This window comes from Numida meleagris, chromosome 1 (assembly GCF_002078875.1).
Source record: "Numida meleagris isolate 19003 breed g44 Domestic line chromosome 1, NumMel1.0, whole genome shotgun sequence".
NCBI classification, from domain to species: Eukaryota; Metazoa; Chordata; class Aves; order Galliformes; family Numididae; genus Numida; species Numida meleagris.
In genome coordinates, this window is record NC_034409.1 from 110,128,828 (window position 1) to 110,152,473 (window position 23,646).

General features: G+C 35.6%; 1 protein-coding gene across 2 annotated transcripts in view; it reads right to left on the reverse strand.

Annotated features, from left to right (window-relative positions):
- Positions 1-23,646, reverse strand: part of USP9X (ubiquitin specific peptidase 9, X-linked) — a 98,649-nt gene that overhangs the window by 15,306 nt on the left and 59,697 nt on the right. Inside the window, exons 19-36 of one of the 2 annotated variants that reach the window (XM_021407605.1) lie at positions 23,112-23,352; positions 22,757-22,906; positions 22,513-22,633; positions 21,919-22,049; positions 21,427-21,705; positions 19,012-19,137; positions 16,688-16,813; positions 13,170-13,336; positions 8,447-8,555; positions 8,072-8,218; positions 7,795-7,941; positions 6,697-6,904; positions 4,644-4,864; positions 4,047-4,237; positions 3,436-3,609; positions 1,552-1,693; positions 623-1,373; positions 6-129 (exon numbers count right to left, since the gene is read on the reverse strand). In XM_021407605.1, the coding sequence (XP_021263280.1) occupies positions 6-129; positions 623-1,373; positions 1,552-1,693; positions 3,436-3,609; positions 4,047-4,237; positions 4,644-4,864; positions 6,697-6,904; positions 7,795-7,941; positions 8,072-8,218; positions 8,447-8,555; positions 13,170-13,336; positions 16,688-16,813; positions 19,012-19,137; positions 21,427-21,705; positions 21,919-22,049; positions 22,513-22,633; positions 22,757-22,906; positions 23,112-23,352 (3,555 nt within the window). Of the gene's footprint in view, positions 1-5; positions 130-622; positions 1,374-1,551; positions 1,694-3,435; positions 3,610-4,046; positions 4,238-4,643; positions 4,865-6,681; positions 6,905-7,794; positions 7,942-8,071; positions 8,219-8,446; positions 8,556-13,169; positions 13,337-16,687; positions 16,814-19,011; positions 19,138-21,426; positions 21,706-21,918; positions 22,050-22,512; positions 22,634-22,756; positions 22,907-23,111; positions 23,353-23,646 lie in introns of both variants that reach the window. The other variant, XM_021407596.1, reaches the window with a different exon arrangement.

Below are 23,646 nucleotides of genomic sequence, written 5' to 3' on the forward strand. Positions count from 1 at the left end.
GGTACCAATCACTAGCTGGGCCACGGACTATTTTCTTTGTATGAAATCCTGTGGTGAAGAGAAATCTAGCAGCGAGCTGAATGCTAATCATAGTTATTTCTTCTGCTTCTGGCAACAGATGATCTTGTCCTAAGGAAAAACCAAAATACTCACATGTAAACAAAGTAAAGGTAATGTAGTTTTAATATTTTAACTGATTTCAGATTAGTATTTTGTCTGATTTTGCTCAAATTTTAAGAGGAAACACCAAAACTGCCCCACCTTCTAAGCTGTTTTATGAGAAAATTTAAGCTTTGAGATAGGCATATATTAACCTTTTGTTACACGTTACAGATGCTTATAAATCATTCAGCATCTCACCTGTGAGAATTATCTTCAGCAGAACTCCCCGTAGGCATAAGTATTTTAACATAAATTAGTACATTAATTCAACAGTAGATGCTAAATACTCTGGCATGTTATCACCAATGACCAACTCGACAACAGATGTCTAACTGCAGAAGTCCAGAAACATTCAAAGCAGAATGCGCAAAATTTTCCTGGGCTGAACAAATTCTTGACAACTCAATCAGAATTATTCTCACAAGAAATTAATCCGTAATTACCACACTCTCATACTAACCTGGAGGAGGATTTAAGTAGACACTATTACAAGTAAGCAACTTCTTTATGAACTGGAAATATTCCAGGCTGTACTGCATACGATTATGCATGAACTGCACGTTCTGCTTCCGTACGCTTCGTTCAATGGCTGATGGCATTTTAATCTGATGAGGTTTAGTGGTGATAGCAAGTTCCGAAATGTATTTTGTTAGTTCACTGTCTCTGTCAATTGTGTCCATACGTTCATAAAAAAGAATATAAGCATTCCACCACCTCTTCTGGCGTCTGTAGGACATACGCTTCATCATATGATCAAATACTTCTCCCATGTATTCCCCACCAAAACACTGATTTTTCATTTCTTCATCATCATCCATTTTACACTCTGTCACATCGCCGTCATCAAATTTATACCACCGATTTTTCTCACCGTCTCCACCGTTTCTCTGGATAATATAAGAGTAATAATGTCCGCCACTGGCCTGGCCACTATGTACAAGCACACCAACAAGCCTGTATTTTGTGCTCCCAGAATGTTCATTCTCTGACTGTTCGTTTTGTATTATTTGATTTTCAGGATTTACATCATCTCCTTCCAATTTAGCTACACCTGCTACTGTGTAAGGCTCCATGTCCAGCTCTCTTGGAAATTCAAAATAATCGTTGAATTTGATTGCACATTCCCGTTCCCAGTCATAATCAAATCGCTTCAATTGGATCGCAAGAACTGGAGGCAACTTCTTAATCAACAAGCGTTTCACTGTATCAACCTAAAAAAAAACGGACATGAGCAGTTATCAGCTCTTAAGTTCCTATTCATACACGCTTACCAACAGCCAAATTCAGTAATTAAATTATAACTTTTTCCTAAACACAAGATAAGACTGGAGTTGGTACAGCTGTATCAATGCAGTGGTTCACAAATTTAATATATTTAAGACTCATTACCTTTTTGTTGCATTTTTCGCAATGATATGCATTTGCACCTTCCAATAAATCTCCTTTGACATACTGTTCCAAAGAATCAAGAAGGTTTTGGTGATTTCTTATATCTACATTCAGAGTTGTGAAGGATTCCTCACATTCATACCTATGAATGAATATGAATGAACAGATACATGTTGGAGAAAGGTAGAAACATGTTCAGCTTACACTGATGAGTTCTTTTTTTATTGCAGTCTTCCTACAGCTACATTACAATATCTGCACTGCACAAACTGGTGTCTGTTATTGAGCTTTACCACCAGTACTTAGACTAATACTAAACAAATATTGTTTCATACCTATATGCAGTAGTTCAAAACATTTTAGAAAAGCCTTTTAACTTTTCTAACTGAACGGAATTAAATAGCTGTTGTCATAAAAATGACTTTGCACATCTACGTCTACATTTTTGCTCTGCTGTGATAAAACCTTCAGAAGAACTCCTAGAAATGAACCAGAAATGCCAGAGAGACAACTGGACACACTTACAGATAAAGAATTAATTCAGAAATTTGCATCTATTCCAACATAACCCGACAGGGCCCGATTCTCTGATACACAATGAAACACAAAAAAGCTTTTATAATAGTGAATAGATTAGTATTGAGAAACACTTAAAACAGTGATATTCAATTTATCTGCTAACTCACAAAATCTGTTAATTTGCCATACTCCAATAGTTTAATTTATCAACAGTCTTCTCCTCACTACAATCAAGCTAATATTCTCCATAAGAAACACAGTTATGGAAACCCAGCAGAGTTCCAAAAAGAGAAGCAATACTTTTAAGACAGCACATAACATCAGGAACAAATGGAAACTCAGGTTGCTTTGCATCGTCTATTTATTAGCCATTACACATAAAATGAAGTTCATGATTTCACTTTATCATGTAATATTCAATCTTATTTCTGGTCATACATTTTAACTCATGAAACTTAAGTTCTTTTAATTCACATGTAAACTCAACTGAAGTTGCATGATTATCACAACAAAATTGGTTTCTATCAGTCTTCCCTGGCTTTTATTTGCTGATTGAAGGATAAGGCTGAATGATCAATTTCCACAGAGAATTTGCAATAGTAATGTGTAGAGAGAGCCATCTTAAGTCATAAATGAACACCCATCCCTGGAGCTGTTCAAGGCCAGGATGGATGGAGCCCTGGGCAGCCTGGTCTGGTGGTTGGCAATGCCACCCACAGCAGGGGGTTTGGGCTGGGTGGGCTTGATCACCATCACCAGCAAGACAAAAGGCTAGAGATATTAGGTCTGATTTGGTATGAGCATTGGGTTTTTTTGTTTCAATACCCTGTATGAAACTGAATTTACAGTAGCCTGTATTCAAATTTTATTCAAAATACAATAGAATTCTTAAGATAAACCTTCTACATCGCTGCTTAACTATACCTTACACACCGAGTACAAATGGTATTTTACTCACTGGAAATAAAAGTTCACTCCTGGGTCAGCCCTAACTGCATACTATGGAAGTAAGACAGAAAAGAGCAACATTTCACAGAATTTTTATATCGTATTTGGTTCCTAAGTTGTTTTCACTTTTAGTAGGAAAAACCTGGATCTTTCCCTCCTCTGATCAATATACGGTGCTTCGTATGCAATCTGGTTAAGTAGAACTAATACTAACTAAATATTTAAAGACACTTCAAGACAATTCCACAAATGCTGTAGAAAAACAAGGTAGCAAATTTTATGAGCTTTAAAAAAACCTGACATACCAGTCTTGACTCTCCACTCACTTTTGTAAGGCTGTTAAGAGCATCTTAGTTGTATCTTTCCCATACAAACACAGGTTATTTTTTCTATAAGAAAGTAGACTCAAACACTTACCTATGAGGGCATCCTTGACAAATCTTCTGATCAGCAAAGGATCCTCCTAAAACTTTACTTAACATTGCTGGATGGCCCAAAGCTTTCAAAGCTTCGTCTAAACTATCCACCAAGGAATTAAAGAATTCTAAAGCATCATGTTGTTCACGCAGATTTACAGGTTCACCCCAAAGTCTGAAAACAAAAGCACATTCTTGTCAAATACTTTTTGTTCTGTTCCTCAATAATTCCTTAATAAAGATTTACTGAAGTTATTAATCCCTTCTTACCGGGTAAAACTACTGGTTTGTGATGTAACATATCAACTGCCACTCTGCTCTTGACACTTATCGCTAAGTAGAAAAGTAAGTGCCTTTTGTGTGTAACTTCAAACTTAATTCAGAGATTAAACACCAAGCTCAAAAATTACTAGAATTCCAAATTACCATCTTTCTGTGAATTCTGGCTTATTAACAGACTTTTATAGAAGGGTGAAAAGGTAGGACAACAGATACAAAGCTACACAAGTTCTGATAATTTACAGTTCTTAATATAATTTCTTCTACTACAATTTGTTTTGTTGCATTTCAGTGTTCCAGCAAACAGACATCAATAATAAATTTTCTATTTACCTAAATTGTTTCCAAAACCCTCTTGGTACATAGTATTGTAGCCTGGAAGCTGCTAAATGACCAAAAATTACTTGGAGATGTCTCAGGACTCCAATATTGTACTCTTTTCTATCTTCTGTTTTACTCAGTGCTGGTTTGTCTTCATACTGATGTGGGTAGCCAAACACATCATCTCGCGGGTCAACATTGCTCTGAAAAGCAGAAGAGAATTTGTGCAATTAGATTTGACATGTAGTTATCTAACATTTGGTTGTATCCCTTACAAATCCATCCCTCGATTTTAACAGTCTAAGGTGTTTCATATTTCCATCTAAAGAAGTAAACATTGTCTTTGTGTGCATTAATCAAGTTCTGGTGACAGAAGCAATGCATGGTGCATTCAGGCATAAATACATGAGGAGGAACTCTGCTAACTCTGCTACTTGGATCTTTTCAGCTGCTTCTCTGGCAAGTAGCCTATTCACAAAAATATTATGCTACTGCCCCCACTGTTAGCAGTGGAAAGCAAAATGACTAGTCACTTAGATTTACTGTAACCTTTGGATCAAAAAGAATTTTGATGACCATGATAAACAAGCTCTACATAATTAAATTTACCTCATTGTCTTGCTTTTCATCCCCAGACATATCATCATCTACATCACTGCCTGTGCCTTCAATTGCAAGGATCCCATTCCTGATGGCTGGAATCATGTACAGCTGCTGAATGACAGAATTCATGTAACAAGTTGCACCAGCATTCTTTAATCCTACAAATCCCTTTGGTGGTCGAGGCCCAACAGGTGGTAGATATTCCCATTCCGTAAGCGCTTCACAAGCTAAAAAAAAGCAGCAGAATGTGATTAGAAAAATTACTCTGTTGTAAAGTATTAGATTTTCAGTTGTAGTATAGAGGACAGCTGCATAAAATTAGTATTAGTCTGTATCATGCTGCAGTTTAACAAAACAAATGCTTGACCAGAACATCAATTGCTAAAATTAACACATTTTAATAAATCATATTACTTCCTATAACTTTAAGATTACACCACATTCTTCTATTTTGTAATTAAAACAGTAGCTTAAAAAAATAAATATTTATGGACAAAACATAACTCTTCCCATCAAATTTCCTAGTTGAAGCATTCAAGATCTGTTAGCAATAAGAAACAAAACTAGAATATATAACCAACTAATAAGACTTTCATAAATTTGTAGTATTTTTAACATTACAATATTTCACTTACGCCTCCCTTTCCTTTGCCAGGAATACAATTTTTAACAGTGCTATCCATATACCTTGTGAAACATTTTTCCTGAGCCTTCTCGTTTACACTTTAATATCTCTTCAGAATACATTTACAATCACAGGTTTCCTACACTAATCTGTTGTCCTGTGGTTTTTAACATAAACAAGTAACATGAAAGTACATTAACTTTCCTTGGTGTATGTACAGTTCATACACGTTTTGTGAAACATTCTGTAGAGATCTAGCATTCTTATCAAATATTTAAATAGAAGGTAACACCATAACATCCTTCTAGTTGTGAGCAGACAAGGAATACGCTATTTCACACAGAAAAAGGTGAAGATGAAAGGATGGGGCAAAGGGTAAAACCATAAAATTGCCCATTTTATTTGTTCATTTGAGATGGAACTGAACAGCAAAAGACTGAAAAACCTCACAGGTACCTACTCAAATGACTCAATGATACCACCATCTGGGCAAGCAGCACTGCCATTCCCACTGTGAAACGCTATTTCTAGTTGTTTAAAGTTTTGCTAAACTCTACGCATTTAAACATTGTGAAGTTTCCAATACCAGCCTATTTTTTCCCCGTTACTACTACAGTTGAAAAGTTCAGCTATTCCATACAGGATTGCACAAAATCCGAACTTGTTTGTTCATTTTTAAGAAAATCTTTTATATGCTTTTCTATTGATAAAAAAAAGATCTGTGTTAGTTAACTAAGAGTTTTGTCATCTCTGTGAAAATGAGCTCAGATTTCATTTGACTATAAACTTTTGAAACACAAACTTGTCTGTATTTTTCTGTAATACTGCAGTTGCTATTATCTTTCTACACTGAGAATGAAGTTCTTTAAGAGCAGAGCAGTGCAGACACAAAGCCAAAATGGAGAGAAAAACTTTAGAGAAAATGCTATGACACAAGCAGAGAACTAGTATGGTGCTAAAAACAGGACAGCGGAGCTGTGTTTGTGTACGGACAATGATGACTGATTAGGTGAGCAACCAAGAGACTGGCACTAAAAGTAAGCAGAAGAAATTTGATGAGGTGCTGGGATTGCTTAGAGCCTGAAACAATGAGATAAACAAGAAAAAGGACAGAACAAGGTTCTTGGGAGTTAGTAGGGACAAAGTGGAGCAGGCACAGATTAGAGTAGGGAGAGTCTGCCTGTGTGAGAGAATAGAACTTGGATGCAATCATGTAATGCAGCCAGTTCACTAACTAAATGAAGAACAAATAAAGGCTATACTAACTTTTCTAACATCTGAAGGCCTGATTTTATGTTAAAGCACATTCCACATTAAAACCACAACGTAAAGAAGAATTAGCTCAGTTGATAATACAAACAAAACCTATACATAATATATATATTAAAAAATAGGAAATAGTTAAAAAAAGTTACATACTAGTGATTGCTGTACCTATGTAATACATCTCAGTCAAGGTGTCTACTATCTGTTTGAGATTTCGGACACATCCAACTGCTAGTGCAACTAGTAGCTCAAAGCCAGCATTAATAGTAGCTGGTGAACTACACACTGGTATGGCCTGCTCAGCAGGCAATTCTCCATTTCTCATGTATTGTAAATAAACATTGGATGCCGGAAAGATGAAATCATCTATCAATTCCTGAAAAAGATGAAAGAAAATAAATCACTTGTTATCATAAAAATAAATGCTATTTTATAACAGGTTATGTGTTATTACATAAATGAATGTCTAAGAATTGGAGATGTACTTAAAAACAGGAGTTAAAATTTAGACCAACATCCTAATGAATGTTTACATTTACAAAAGAATAACTTCACTCTAAAACGGTTCACTGCAAACTCCTTCCCCCAAATTAAAAATAAACCTAAATTGATCTTGGGAAGTAATCTCAATTGTGCCCAATCCATATTATTTACAAAGCCCTTTATCAATTACTGCTGAAAAAACATTGCTGCTGCATAATAAAATCAAATACATAAAGAAATAACGTCTAATTCAAGAGATGCTCAGATGTCTTGCATTTATTCAGACCTGCCATAAACATTAATAGTGAAAAACACGTGGAGGAAAGAAAATACGGCGTAATAAAAGACAATAGTGCTATACTACTGTGTTCAAGAAACATTTAGATGTACTAAGGGACATGGTTTAGTCTGGGAAATACTGGGGATACATGGATGGCTGGACTGGATGACCTTGGAGGTCTTCTCCAACCTTGGTGATTCTATGATTACATACAGGTCTATCCTGCATCTAGCTCACTATCCATGTGTGACGTTTGCTGAGTCTTGGAAGAAGTAGACTAGCTCACAGCAACTTTACACACAGTGGTTCATGAAGAACGAGAATGCCAAGTACTCCTATGAATTAAATGTGTTTTTTTTTCTTCTTTATAAATCCAGTAAGAAACTCTCATTAAACAGTTGAATTGGGACCTCCGTGGCTACAGACTACAAGAAAAAAAACTCCTTCTATTGATTTATAAATGACACTCAAAAAACTCCGCAATTCAAAAAACTCAAACTTACTTTAATGAGATTAGCACCTCCTTTTTCACAACCAATATGGTATTTCTTCTCAGGTGTCTGGAATGCCAACAACTCTTTTGTTACTCCAAGGTGACCCTCTAAAATAGTTTCTTCAACACCTGTTTCCCCTGTCCTTTTTACTTCATCCTGCCATGGAAGATAAAGTTAGGATACTCTACTAAATAACATACATCACATGTAGGAAGCTTAAAACTGTACTTCACAGCAAAGCACCAAAAACCTCATTATCAAAAATAAACTGATTCTATAAACTTACCCTGATCCTTTTCAGCCAGTCAATTTCATTATTGAGAAGAACTTCAGCATTGGGCACATTAATATTACTGTTGTAAGCGTAGTTAAGAAGATGTCTTAAGAGAGTGAAGTAGTCTCCAGAATGCTTAGCTCTCTCCCTGGCAGTACTCTACACAAACAAAAAGTGAATGATTTGTAATTCATACATGCTTCTATTTATTTTGCAACACCCCACTCCAACTCAAACTGAAATTGATAGTGCTGCTTACCTATAGGTCAAAAGAAATTTATACTTTACTGACACCTTAACAGAAATTTGCATTCATCTGCAAATATTTTGTCTTAGTACTTTTACAAAGACTCACATTGTACTGAAGCCTTCGATCTGGCAACTTACCCCTAGGACTGTAAACAGCAGAGTAATGAAGAAAAGGAGAGGTCTCTGTCCCATGCAACACCTGGTAGCCATTAAAAAGAATTGCTCCTGTGCCATCTGACGAACAATTCTAAAAAACATTTAATAAAAAACATTACATACAATCTTATATAAACAGAACAAAGAAATCTGTATTTGTATGTCACACTGTTTAATGTCATTTTCCTAAAACTGCATGTAAGTAAGAAACAGGAATACTTCTATTATTCATTGGCTATTGACTTAGTTCTTCCAAGTAGTGAAATTTTAGACAGGAGTTACTATTATGAAATCAGATCCACAAATCAAGTATATCAAACTACAAGAAACGTAACAGCAACAAACCTCTAATCCTGCACAATACCAGAATATACTGGATAGCTAAACAAGCAATTTGCAGGCCTAAATAGTCATCTGGCAATTTTTTCTGATCATGTATAAACTATGCCTAAAAAACAAAATAAAATGATCCTAGTAAAAATACTCTTACATATCACTAAAGCAGTTTGCTATTCACCTATAATGCAATCGAAATTTATCATCAGAAAGATAAAAGAGGGCTCCCTGAAAATTAACGTGGCTGGAATTAAATGAAACTTTCTATCTAAGAATCTAACCAGTTAAATTGAAACTAGGGAAGAGGAACATAAAGGAAAAAAGATAAAACTATTCTAAGTTTAAAAACTCTAAGCTTTGAGGTTGTCTTAATACCAGATCTTGTAAAAACTGTTAGAAAAAGGAGACTGCTTGGGGAGAGAGGAAAAAAAGAAAAATCAATGCTGCACTCTATGGAGTGTCTCAACATGTAAGAAACTGAATTTTGCAGTGTCTTCTTGGTGTGGCTGTAATTGTTCTCTGCTCATGAGATCACCGTGGAAAGCACACAGAAGAATCCTATTTTCTCCAGAGCTCTTCTATGTGCAGTGAACTGTGCCTCTAAGACATGCAAGAATGACCGTGAAGTCAAAGCGAAGAAGCCGCTAACCCAGCACCCTGTCTCTGACATACACCTAGGAAAACACGCAAGAGAAGAAAAGCATGCAGTGATACTCCTCCAGAACGTCTTCGCTTCTAGCAATTTGTGGTTCAGCAAGACTACCAAAGGAATATTTTATAGCCCCCACTGGACAAATTCATAAAAGAATCCCCTCAAACCATTTCCCAACTGATGGTTTACATTGCTTAAATATTATGCTCAAAAAGTTTTTACAACTATGAAAGAGAAAGAAACACTGTTCCCTATTAATTCTCCCTTTGCTACTTCTGATTTTAAAGGTCTCCGTGGTATTCTCCTCCCACTATTTATCCCTTTTCCAATAAAAAATGCCTCAAGCTATTCAGCTGCCCCTCAGATGGAAGTAATTTCTGAGCTTTGATCTTCCTTGTCACCCTTCTCTGATCTTTGCAAGTTTTATGGCAATGCTCTGAGTTATAGAAGCACCATGGGACGGAGAAGGTCTATTTTGTTTGTAATGACTTGTGACATTTATGGAACTGATTGCAGAGTTCCTGTTTTCCTAAAACTTCTCACAGACATGTCTGCTAAGTTGCATACCTTCAACTGCCTACAATACATCCCACAGACACTCCTCAGGTTCCTACACTTAAAGGCAAAACAAAATAGGTAAATATGGTATTTTCCTACAGTGAGAAGTGTGACTGATGAAACACACTGTCTCACACTGTTATGCCTCTGAGGAGCATGCAGTATTTGAACACAAGTATCACATTTTTGTGAGGCTACAACAGATTACTACTTTACAGGAACATTCCTACATTCTTAAGGAACCAAGAGAGGGATTCAGCTTCCTCAGGAGACATCTAGTACCACGTTAGACATCATGAAAAATGATGTAGAGCTGGCAGATATCACACAAGTTGCATGATGAACTCTTGTTCACCTGGTGAAACAGATGAAGATCAAATGCCTCCATTAAAACAGGTAACCTATATACCATCTTGTTGATAGCTCCAGGATACACGTCTATTTAGTTAAAAGAAGTTAGCTTCTTCAATGGATGTAGCACAGCTTATCATGGGCAGTAAGAATCTGGGGAAGGGTCTACGTGTATGACCACTGAACATTTTATATCCATCAGTGGAATACTTCTGGGTTCCCAGACCATTTAGGACCACTGTTCTACTACCATTTACTAAGCTAGTTTTGCACTCATGGCTCACGAGTATAAAATCAGCTATATAGGAGAGAAAACTGCTCTAGTATTTAGTATTAAACATTTTGCATTCTATTTCTCAACTTACACATAGTGAGGTTATACTATGATGAAACAGCAAAAGTCCCATACAATCTCAATCTCTGAAAGAAACAATTAAGACCCAACAATCCATCTCATTGGTTCCAGCAAGACAGTATCTGAGATGTGAACCTGACTATCTTCCCTGTCTTTTATGGTACAGCAAAAACATTTTCTCACATGCATAATTTTGCTCATATTGTTCTGATAGAGATTAGGAGATGAGAGAATGATAGTCAAAAACGAGAGGTGAAGAATTCTGAAAGTCTGATATTTGCTGCACTGGGAATGCTAATTTGTTTGCACATCAGTTCAAAACAGGAACATTTCTTTAGTTCAACTTCACTGTCTTCATTTTCAAATTGGTTTCTGTTTCCACCAATGTTTATGCTATTCTAACCATTATCTAATAATAAATAGTACTGCTGCATTCTAAGTGAGATCACTATGCATATATCAGAAGTTTTACAAACATATGAGAGTAAAGAAATGAAGTACGACTTCTTGTATTAATAGCATAAATCATTTTTCCACACAACAAACTTGGCTCATTTCCCACTTTGGTGGAAAAACAAAGCAGAGAAAAAGAAGCTGAGCAGCAGACCATTTTGAAAAGGGAACCCCTTACAGAATTTCATCTTCTCTGACAACAAAAAACAAGAATAAAAAAACCACAACATATGCAAGAGCTATTCCTTAATACTACTATACTCTTAAAGGGTGAAAAGCTAATATACTTGCAGAATTCAACCACTGCTGTTCAGACTGGCTCATATCCCAACAAAACATGTGCAAAGAGAAGACCCAGCCTGAGGAATAATCTAGCTTATTCCAGTATTTTAGGAAGGAAAGTACAATGAACTATTCACTAGGCATAACAATATGAAATATTTGGGATTCAAATTTCAGACAAAGTTCAAATCAGCAAGAATATTAACCACTGAAAGAGACAGGAAAAACTGTCATGGTTTTGCAAATCTGTAAATCAAGACTAAGTTCTACCAGAAGGACATTCTACCTCAGTCACAGACTCCGTTAAATGGAATCTGCGCAAAAAATGCAAAGACTAAACTGCTTCACATGTATAGATTTAGAGGGTCCCCATTTGAATTAACAGTTCACTTACTTAAGGAAATATAACCAGAACAGAAATATCACTGCAAAGAACATCCACCATTTTCAAAGACTAAGAGCAGTAACAAGTCATCTTTGGTGTAGGTTTGTCTCTGGCACTATTTGTAAAAACAAGACATTGCTATTCTGTTAGTAGCTATTTTAATACTTCACGTTGTGCTGCAAAGTAACTAAAGTTAATTACCTAACTCAAGCGATAACAACAAGCTTCAGTGAAGCTATTCAATGCAACATTCTGTACAACAGGTTGTAAATAGCAAAGCTTGTGGATCTTCATTGTAATAATCTACAGTTTCACCAATCGGTACAAGAAGTTAATTGTAGTTAACATGCTGAAAGTCACAAGACATGCAACATGTCCCCCAGTGCTGAGTGTTCAACCAAGATGCAGTCACTGCACCACGTGACAACTCCAATGTGACAGTTTCATACAAATGTTTGCAAAACATGAAGAGTCACAAGTGTTTCCACTCTCGTGCAAGAAAATCAAAGGACTAAATCTTCCTTCCCCCCTCCTCAAAGGACTGTATCTTGTCTTATCAGAAAGAGAGGAAGTATTTATTTGAAAGTTCTACTGTATCTAATTCACTTTAACTTCCTAATGTGGTTTTCAGAAATTGCGGGAACAATACAAATCACCTAGTATCTTACTCTAAATAAATTAAGAATTCTAAAGCTACCAGCAGAATATTATCGGGCAATCACTTGGTTTGACAATATTCTCCTTAAAGAGTACACAGAAGATAAGACTAATGGGTTAGAATAGTTCAGTTCGAGGGGATCTGCAAAGATCATCAAGCCCAACTACCTGAATACTTCAAGGCTAACCAAAAGTTAAAGCATACTAATGAAGGCATTGACCAAACACCTCTTGAACACTGGCACCTCCCTAGGAAGCCTGATCCGGAGTTCAACCACACTTACAGTAAAGAAATTGTTCAGTTTTCGCTCCCTGATGCAGCTTTGTGCCATTCCTATGCAAGCAGTCATCGATGACCAGGGCACAGAGTCTGGAACCTTCCTTTCTGCTTTCCCTCCTCTGGAAGCTGCCTCCCAGCCTCCTCCAGACTACATAACTCAAGGGTCCTCACAGTCTCCTCACAGGACTCAACTTCCAGCTTACTAGCTTTGTTACGCTTCTCTGGACACTATCAGCTTATGACAGGCATCCAAATTACAGATTTATACATTGCTAAACAGTAAATCAGGATGACTGCTGAAAAATTATTAAAATAAGTCACTTCTCTGCGTGTAGGACATATATACATGCCATACTGGAAAACAATATGCACAATTAAAAAACCAACAAAACTTACTTGCTGTGACAGTGCAATAGCAAATCAATGATAAACGTCTGCCATGCTTTTTCTTTACTTAGCGCATCCAGTGCTGTTGGAATCAAAGCAAAACATAGGGTCATCACCTCCAGTGCTTCACAGCAAACTTGTTCATCTTCCATGTCTGGTTCATTTCCCGCATTTGTCTGTGAAAATAAACAAAAAAAAGCACAAAGTAGGTATGGAAAAAAAAAATCCAGAAAAACCCAAGCAGCATCTAGGCATATATTCTAAATACAAACTGAAACCATAAATTTGTTGACTAAAGTGATGATTAACACCACATATTTTATGCACTTCATTCAGATGTTATTTAAAGCACCATGTCAGATGCCTTGAACTTCCAGCACTTGGATTTTCAAAGGATCCAAATCACAAACTTAAGGTGCCCAAAGTTAAATAGAAAGTCTGTAGGTAAAAGTTTCATCAGATAGAACTAATGTTTACTCAATAATTTTCAGAGGCAGAAACTTGATTCAGCTGATTCATAACATAGCTGCTGTGGTGATTTTTGAGATATAAGAGGATATTTCTAATTAGTACATAGATTATTCTCTCCATTAAACACTTGGTGAGTTTATTTTGGTGCATTTATGCAAAATAACTGTTTTAAGAATGAAGGTAAGCCCTCTTCTCCATCTAAGCCAAAATTAACTAGCTTGAAGAAGTTCTGAAGAAACTGAATGTGAGCAGGTTTCAGTCTTAATTCATTGGTAATCTTGGCTGCAGGTTAGCAACGTTAACCACAATAACTGGGGGTTGGAAATAGATGATCTTTAAGGTCCTAAGCCATTCAATGGTTTGATGAATCAAATATGTATTTGTTTTATACAAGGAAAGACTAAACAGGCAGAAAGAAAGGACAATAATACAGAATAGATAATGAAGAACACCGATTTTAGTTGTGTTAAGACAAAATAGGTAAGGTCAGTACTACTGTAGTGGGAGGATGTGGAAATTCTGAGCTGTCTCAAGATATGAAAGTAACAGTGGAAGACTTAACAAGTTCAGGACTTTATCTGCTTGGCACTGAAACCTCATTTAGGAAAAAAAAAATATTTTTTCAAGGAGGCAGGGATCTAGAAGAAATGTAAGGAGCATTTCATATTCAAAGTATTTCCCTACACTCAATCAACAGGAACTGGCTGGTCTGTACAAACACCACACTTGCAGTACTTCAAAAGATTATGGGCCTTCTCTGAGGTAATAACGAGATGCTTGATACTACAAAAAGCAGCATATAGTCTTCTAAATCCACTAATAAGAGGACAGCCACGCCATATTTTCTGAGGCAGTAGGCAGAAGAACTTCTGGAAAATCTATGCTCTCAAGATAATTCACCCTGACTTTTTAGTTTAATTGAATTCATCAGTGTAGTTCAGAATCTTCTCGAAGTGCTCACAAACATTCTTTCAGAAGTCACAGTTGACGTGACTATTCTGAAGTGCTGCTTAATTCTAATTCCACAAAATCTAGCTCATTTTTTTTCCTTGAATTAACATTTAATGTTAAATCTCTACCTCACTGACTTCGCAAAATGTTCTTACAATTTAAGAATAAATAAATAAAATCAACTTTAGTGGTCAACTTAGGAAACAGAAAGAATTTTTCTTAAATCATTTTTTCTCTCAGTTTAAGCCAGCATTTGCTAGTCACTTGTATATCCAATCTTTGTAAAAACTACCGTAGGAGTAATTTTCCCTGCCCTGACACTAAATGCAATGTCTTAGATAAAGAACGCATCTTCTCTTGCATCACACAAATCTGTTTCTGTGATAACTTTTTCTCCTAATGTTATTTAATTGTATTGTATTCTCACTTTCTATTACTTCTTTGAATCAGTTTTTCCCTTGGACTTTTATTTCCTTTTTCCTCAGCATAAACCATAAATGCAGCTGTCATTTATTACAGATGTCCATATAAGAGTAAACAAGAATTAAAACAAACCAAAAACCTCTGAAGAATGAGTAGAAATAATGTTGTTATGAAATACTGAAAAGCTTTTCCTGAGGTCTATGCACGGTTTGAATTTCACATATTTTAAGACCACAATCACTTGAAACTATTTTTTACAGAATTCAACTGTAAAATTCGCACCCAGAAAAATGTCAGAAACAAAGCAAGATACTGAAATCAAATGAAAAATACTGTTTGTTTAATGCCACTTTACTTAATCCTAAAATCACAAATGCAGTAAATAAGACACATCTGGCAAAAGAAAAATGCTTTGTATGTTATTAACAACAGAAGTAAATGCCGTAACAATGTTAGTCAATGAAGGAGGAGCAGTCATGGCTTAACAGAGTACTTTTAAGCTGCAATAAAATACAAAGTCCTCCTGCAGTACCCTTGAGCAACCTGATCACTGACCCAAATAAGAAATAAACATTGCCACGGTTAAGCCCACAGCACAGGGCATGCTCTCAAGTCTACCAAAAGAAGTTACATTAGTCAGCATGTTGAGAAAATCAGAAATGTGCACATAATTTTATTTAGTTCTGATCAGGTATATTTTCTCTTCTACACTAATACTCTCAATACATACATCAAACGTGTTGACGTAAGAGCACATCTCTGAATGCATTTAAATGCAAGTTATCACTTCAAAAACAAAAGGAAGGGAAACAACTTGTTTCATGAAGTCATTCTAGCAGCCACAGGAGCAGATGCTATCATATCCCCTACATAAGCTAAACGGAAAGTTGTTACATTTTGCTCAAGTACTCTAACAGATCATTTAAAGACAACACCTAATACATCCAGAATAAAACTTACCTATATATTGCTTTCTCTTTCACTTTCAGGAAAGTATTAATGACTATTAAATTTAAGGTTTTAAGACAAGTTTAGAGACCAGCAACAAAAAATTATAAATTACAGTCAAAACGCAGTTTGCTGTTTTACATAACTGTAAACATCTGTAAACAGTGTGGTATTTGTTGTGAAACACACCCAACTCCAAACCATTTGCGTAAACAATGTGCGAAACCATGAAAATGGTTTACCTATCAGTATAATGAAATAAAAATTGTAAAAAAAACCAACATGATTATCATTTATGTAGTTTCACCAGTGCTTCAGCATCATTTTCAGAAAAACTAGCTCTTAAATGCAGTCTGCAACAAGAAACATTTTAAGTCAACTTTTGTAGAATAGACCTTCAAATTTGAAGACTAAGAAAACCGAGCATTGCAAGAAGCGCTTATTTCTTGCTTAGGTGTGGAACCTCAGTTTGCTGGAAACAAGTTATAGCGGCTTACAGAACACGTGCTTTTTTTTTTTTTATAGACACTAGATTCAAGCTACAATGCAACAGTTAGAGAAAAGGAATTCTGAATAGGAAATTAAAGAGTTTCAGGACACTTGACACATAATACTAGTCTCCAAAATACACAATCAAGAAAACTATCTAAAACCTCATAATACTCTTAAGCCTGAACTGGCTGACCCTGCTCTTTTTCTAAATGAAGGGATAGTCATAAAAAAGAAATTCTTACCTTTTCATAGATTTTACTAATTTCCTCATTAGAGCTGAACACAAGTTGAACTGACCCACAACCAGACGCCCAGACAATTTTTTGCACTGCCCTAATAACACAGATATCAGGTATGTATTTTGAAGCCTGGAAAGGGAGTGAGGGAGCATGGGGAAGAGAGAGAAAAAATAAGCACGTACTTTAGATTTATCACGGAATCTTAAATCACAATGCTACAACAACAAAATGAAGTTTAAATTTTGAGAACAAGCCATTGGCTACTTTAGGGATGTCTGAAACAAATGTTTCACCTTTTGCTTATACTTAAATGCTAAAAATTCCTTGAGTTGAGAAAAACAAAACAAGCATGCATCTGGAAGGCATACATCATTTAAAGTAATGTAACGAGTTTAAGTTATTTGATGGTTTGTCCCGCCTTAATATTACTCATTATGCTAGCTAACAGCTAGACAAAATAAAGCTTACCAAGAACCTGATTAATACATAAAGGGATTCTCCTGTATTAAAGTTATACAGAGTTTTAAATAAGTAGGAATGCAGATGACGTATCTTATGGATTCAGAATCACTCTTCAGTCCTTTGGGCATAGTCTGAGTTAATATACAGTAGTTTCTATTGATGTACATTAATGATGACAACACAACTTCTGCCCAAGTACTACTGTCATTACATGTAGTTTACATCAACTCAAGTCTATATTCAAACTCAAACTGTCAAAGCATTTAGCAATCTTTAAAAAGAGACAGACACTTCTCAGTTTCAAATTTTGCTTTTCTAACATTCTGATTTAATAATAAAATGAGACTCTAAAAGCTTAACCAGTAAGCCAATCTCATCAAGAGACTTGAACGTGCATTCTATCTATTAAACATAAACAGTTGCTAGAAGATAGGTATTCCACCCTTGTCACAAGCAAAGCAATCTTGTAACAGCAGCATCACAAGGAAAAACTGTCACAGAAAAAAAACATTTTCTCATTTAATCTCATTGCAGCTTTAAAATCATACGCCAAAACTTTTTTTTTTTTTAATGGTGAAAGATTTTTCTCAGTGCTGTCTGGCAGACAGAGAAACAACATCAGATTTTTATTTTATTTTTAATTGTGAGGTCAAGAGGGAAGTCTTTGACCATGAAAATAGAACATATAAGAAATCTAGACCTACACCAGTTTTAATAATTTCAGAAAACATTAGAGACAGTAATATCGTGGATCCACTTGCAAAAGAGATTCAGATATTGCTTGCTCTGATGTGCCTTATTTATACTTCATCTCAAAAGAGACTTCTGCGGAACTAAACTGGAATTCAACTGGCTGATTTTTACACATAAAATCACCTATGGATGTAAAAACACCACTAATGGAAGACAGATGGCTCAGACAGTCTAGTACATCGTGCTTTCTTTAGACAGTATATTTTCTTCATAAAAGAGCTGCCGTATGCTTTTCAGCATAAAGACGGTAATTTAAGATTGCTTTTATTTAGGTGTCTCAGAAATGTTCTGAAGATAGGTTTGCAGAGATTCTATACAATATTGAAAAACAATATTCACTGCCTCCGTACTGGAAATAGAAGCTTCTCAATTTACCTTGAAAGTTGTAGCAGATCTGATTTTAGCTTCTACTCAATTCAGCAAACTTTACTGATGTATTCACTAACATGACTCAATTCCATATCCAAATCGGGTTGGTCATACTGCATAGTATCATAAAGATACTCTATTTTTAAAGAACAATATTTAACCTTACTCAGCTCCACAATCAAATTTCTCACTTGCTTTGTTAAAGGTTTTTCAATATTTAAAGATACACCAGCAGGGATTTCAGACTTCCAGCATTTAAATTCATATTTAAAATTTCCTCCTGTTTTGTGTTTCTCTTCAAGAGAAGAAAACTACTTAGAAACCAAAGTGTAAAAGACGACCAAAACATGAAGAAAATATCACAAAAATGCTTTTGGAAACAAACAAAAAACTTGCAACTTAATTAACTTATTTAAAACCACTGCAAAGTGTTTCTGAAGTTCTGATGCAAGTGCAACAATATTCACAAACCATTAAAAAGCTTGTGCAGAACCTATCTCACTTAAGCCTCTTCATGCCATTAGAGTGGATTTCACGATTTCATATGGAAACAGTTCATGAAATACTTTTAAACAGTTAACAGCTTATTAACCGTGTGAATGGTACTTCTAAGTGTTTATGACACCATAGGGGGAAAATCCATTTATTACAAAGTTATGAATTTAAGCATTATTAAAACTGATGGGGGGAGGGGGGAGGAACTGAAGGGGGCAGAGGAAATATACACAAGGGAATTCACTAACCTCATCAGATATTTGCTGTGCAAGACGTATTGCTACATTTCTTAGCATGCATTCTGAAGTTGGATTAGGAATGTTTTGTAGGGCATTTTGTAGCACCACTGCCTGGTCGTGTGTAGCCTGGTTTATCTGTAAGAAAGGATTTCTTATTTCTTACATGGGAAAAGAAAGAAAGCAAAGTGATATGAAAATATAAACTTACTTAAAATAATTTATGAATAGTAGGTAAGATCACAGAAAACTACTTACAGAAACTATAAACAAAAAAAAGAAACATTTTTGAATGGATACCATCACATAGCAAGATTCACTGTAGGCATGCTACAGTGTAAAATCATGAAGTTAGGAGGACTTGAAACTATTTATATTTAGGGGTTTGTCATTCATCAGGTTGTTTCAAGTTAACTGAACATTCTCAATTACAATGCCTCCTTCTCTTTCTGTTGATGTATGGAAATAAAAGACTTGCTAAAAAATGGGTTTCCCTCCAGATTAGCTAATAGCATCTAGAGAGAACATGGCTGCAGTGTTCACTATAATTAAGTACATTTTAAGCATTTGAGTTAAAACAGAATTCTCAACAATGCTCTTAATTTGCTGTCCTGATTTTTTTTTTTTTTTACCATATTTTCACAGGACAAACAGCAACAATGGAAAGCTTTAATTCCTTCTGTATTGATTCAAGCATGAAGCTTGGTCTGACTCCACAGTCTTGAGCATTTGAATCTGAAATGATTGCTTTTTTTGAACAAATTTGTTTGAAAAGATTGTGCGCTGTGGACAGGAGTTAAAATTCCTTGTACAAAAGGGTTTATCCAATTTTTAGTACAACTCCACTCAAAAAACCTCCCTCAGATGCTGCTCAAAAGACACAATACAAAGTTGTTCTGTAACGCCTGGCACTGGTCATATCCCTTTACTGTATCAGCTTCACTAAGATACTTGACTCAGGGAACAAAATTACAGAACTCCTACTGAAGACAGTAATAGAGTTGACAATTAGCTGTCAGAAGCAGGCTATAAAAGGATCGTGCATAATAAGGGGCAAATCGTGGATCTATGTAACAGAATACTATATTTAACTACCTTACTGATTCAACAACTTTCAACAGAAAAAAGAAAATACTGCAATTGCCTTTAACAGGCCCTAGTGATTGCAGAAGACTGATAACAGGAAGACTGCAGACACAGCCTTTGTTTCCTCACTCTTTCGAGTACTGCTGGAAAGCCAAAGCAGAAAGTTAAGCTATGCTACTTATGATTTAGATACGACAGGTGATAAATATTTACAAATCTCACTTCCATCTCAAGGAGTAAGCTTACTGGTTCTGCATCAGTTAGGAGTATCAAGACCCAAGTCCTTCAAAGAGGACAACGATGACAGCTGTAATAACTGTTTTTCCAGCAAATCAGTTAATAATAAAAGCTTGATGTTTGTAACACTATACAGTGAACATCAGCAGTCATGGACAAAGGTTTCAATCACGTAAGTGGTCAGCATAAATCGCTTGCAAATGTATTTTAAGACACTCAGCTGATGCTGTGTTCCAAACTGCCTTTTAAATAATCCACATGAGAAAATATGGCAGTAAATTTTATACATCTTAATAGATGAAGACTAGAGTGGCAAACAAGTTTGCTTCGAGACGTCTAATATATTCTCATGAGACATAAAAACTTTTTTTTAAAAAGTCTTAATAGTCATCAAGACTTTTGATTTCTTTGAAAATGAATGAATCTGGTATTCTCCAACAGATGCACATAACTAGAATAGATATTTATTTTTCAGATTTAAGGGGAAATCAATTCTCCGCTTCAAAGAAGAAACTTGTTAAACATTCTGGTATAAACAGCTCTAAAGGATTGGGCTCTTTGCCAGAGGCATATTCTAAGAGTGCAGAAATAAAATCTTGGCCTACAACATATTTGTTCAGATGTAGAAAAACTAATGGACCATATTAAACATGCATGAATTCTACTATTTTAGACATATAATTGAGGTGATCTGAAGTGTTATCTCACTTGCCCCTTCCAACTCTAAGAACCCTTAGCGTAGGACACCTTTCTACTATAATCACTTAATTTTGCAACACACGCTTTAACAGCCCAAAAGAACATGAGTATATGTTTACAGGCGAGACATACTTCAAAACTGGAAGTTACCTATACTGGTAATCATGTAAACTGCTGAAAAGCATATAAAAAGCCAGCAAATCTCACGCCTGACTTTTCATAGACTGAAAGAAACAGGATTTTGTCTCTTTTATCAAGACTTGTGAGACAACATTATCTGAAAGTACCAGAAGTTCTTTGTACGCAAATTATTCAGAGATTGTCCATGGAGAGTAGATTTATGTTGCTGCAGACAATATAAAGTCACAATACATTTCTATTTGCATCAAGGAAGATGTATATTACCGGTGAAATTGTACTTGTGCCTTCCACAACTGGTTGACAGGCTTCTGCCACAGCTCGAACGTGGCCATATCCAATTGCTGTTAGCAATAGCTTAGCTATTTTTAGAGCATTAAGGTAGGCACCCCTTCGAGTTTCCATATCTGCATTTGGCAGGAAGTTATTTCGAGTCAGCATGCTCAGTACAAGAGGCAAACCACCACTTTTTAAGAAGTTGTATTGGAAGTCACTGGCATCTTCTCCGAGAGGTGCACTGGCAGGCATTAACAAGGCATAAACTACCTGTAGAAAAAGAGAGAGAGTTAATTAACAAAGGTATACTTGCTTGAATATAAATGGTTAAACACAGACTATACTGGAATACATCTTAAGCAATGCTTTGATGGCATTGACCTTACACCAGTTTACTCTGGGCTTTCACAATGTTACAGAAAAGACTGTCAAAAAAAGAACTGAAGATTTTTATTTCTAAAGAAAAGGCAAAGTATCACAAACCTCTGTTAGATATAGCACTTGTGAGGCAGAAGGACCAAAAAATAGAGAGTCAAGGGATGGACTAAGGCTGCTTTCCCCAAGTTTTGCATGATCTAAACAAATAGCTCTTAGTTTCTCAACCGTAGTGTTATCTGCAATACAAACACAACTTATAAACATTTTGTAATGTAGCTACTTCAGAACAAGTCAGTAGTGTTCACTATTATCAATATGAAAAAAATTCACTATGTCAGAAAAGTTGCAAAAAATGCGAATGACAGACAAGATCAGACTATGAAGTGTTTTGCAGTGTTTATTTCTGTCAGTAAAAAAGTGATCATGCTAAATTAGTCCCCCAAAAAACACTCAATATACGTTTCTCTCCCTTTTCACTGCACTATCAAATCCCATTGTCAAGTGCAAACTATGTGCGTTTTTACGACAGACAAGAAATAACTAATTTGGGACATATCTACAACACCAATTAGCACATAAGTAATGAATTAAAAAAAACCTAAAAATTAACAGAAAACAGGAAATATTTCAGCCTTAATTTTTATGTAACAGGCAAGAAATGTTGTCATTAACATAAAACAGGAGGAAATTAAGTTTTACCTGGTGGCATGAGCTTCATAAGAACACGTGCTCCATCTCTAAGAGGTGGCATATTTAGGCTACTGCCCAAGTCTGCAACTTGCCAAAGAAAAGAAATGTATCGAGGATGCAGTGACATGATCTTAAAACAAGCAAATAAATAAATTAAAAAACAAATAGAAACACAATACATAGAAATCATTAGTTAAAGACAAAGCGTAGAGGAAAAAAACATTTTCAAACCGTCATTTCAGTGTATGCTTACCACTCCAGGCAAACAGCTTTCAACTTCTGGGTTTGGACCATCACTGTAGTGATTGCCATGGTTGCCCGGAGAGCCAGTTGAAGAGTCAGAAGAACTATCAGGACTTGAGGGCATATTAGAATTTATCTGTGTAAGTTTAGCTGTAATTAGCTGCAAAACATAATCACAGTTTTAACGCTATGCAAAAATGATAATTCTTTATTAAATAATCATCTAATATAATGTTAGTGGCATGTTATAAGAAGGAACAGACCTGTTTCACAAGAACAAGTGATTCCATCCATGGTATTTTTTAAGTGTTTAGAAAAGACAAGCAATATCTTAATTTACATACACATCAACTTGCAACACTTACCGTTTTATCTTTGAGATTCAATTGTCCAATTAATTTTCTATCATCTGCAGGATCCACCAGCTCACCACCAATGAACAGTTCTACTTTTGTGTGTGCGCTGTTGGCTTTAATACGATTGAGAATACAACGCCGCACTTGGCCAATTGTGTCATTTGTGTGAGACCAAATATCCAAATCTTCCACCTGTCGGCCTTGGTTTGGAAAACGAACTACCAGTGTGATATGTTTTCCACGGAAAGCTCTAAAAATAAACAAACCAGATGAAGTTCTTTTGACCTCATAAAGTAGGTTAATTTTTTCCTTCTGTATTTTGTACTTCAGATATTACATCAAATCTGTACATATGGTGGTATACTCCAGATAATTTTGTGACGGCATCAGCAATTGTGCAAACTTAACATACACAGTAACTTCCAAGAAGCTGCAAAAGCACATTAAAATATGGTCAATTTTATAGTCAGGTTACAAACGCTAATAGGAGCATATCAAGTCCTTTATAAAGTTCTAGATCCTCTTTCTTGTTTGTAATTTCCTA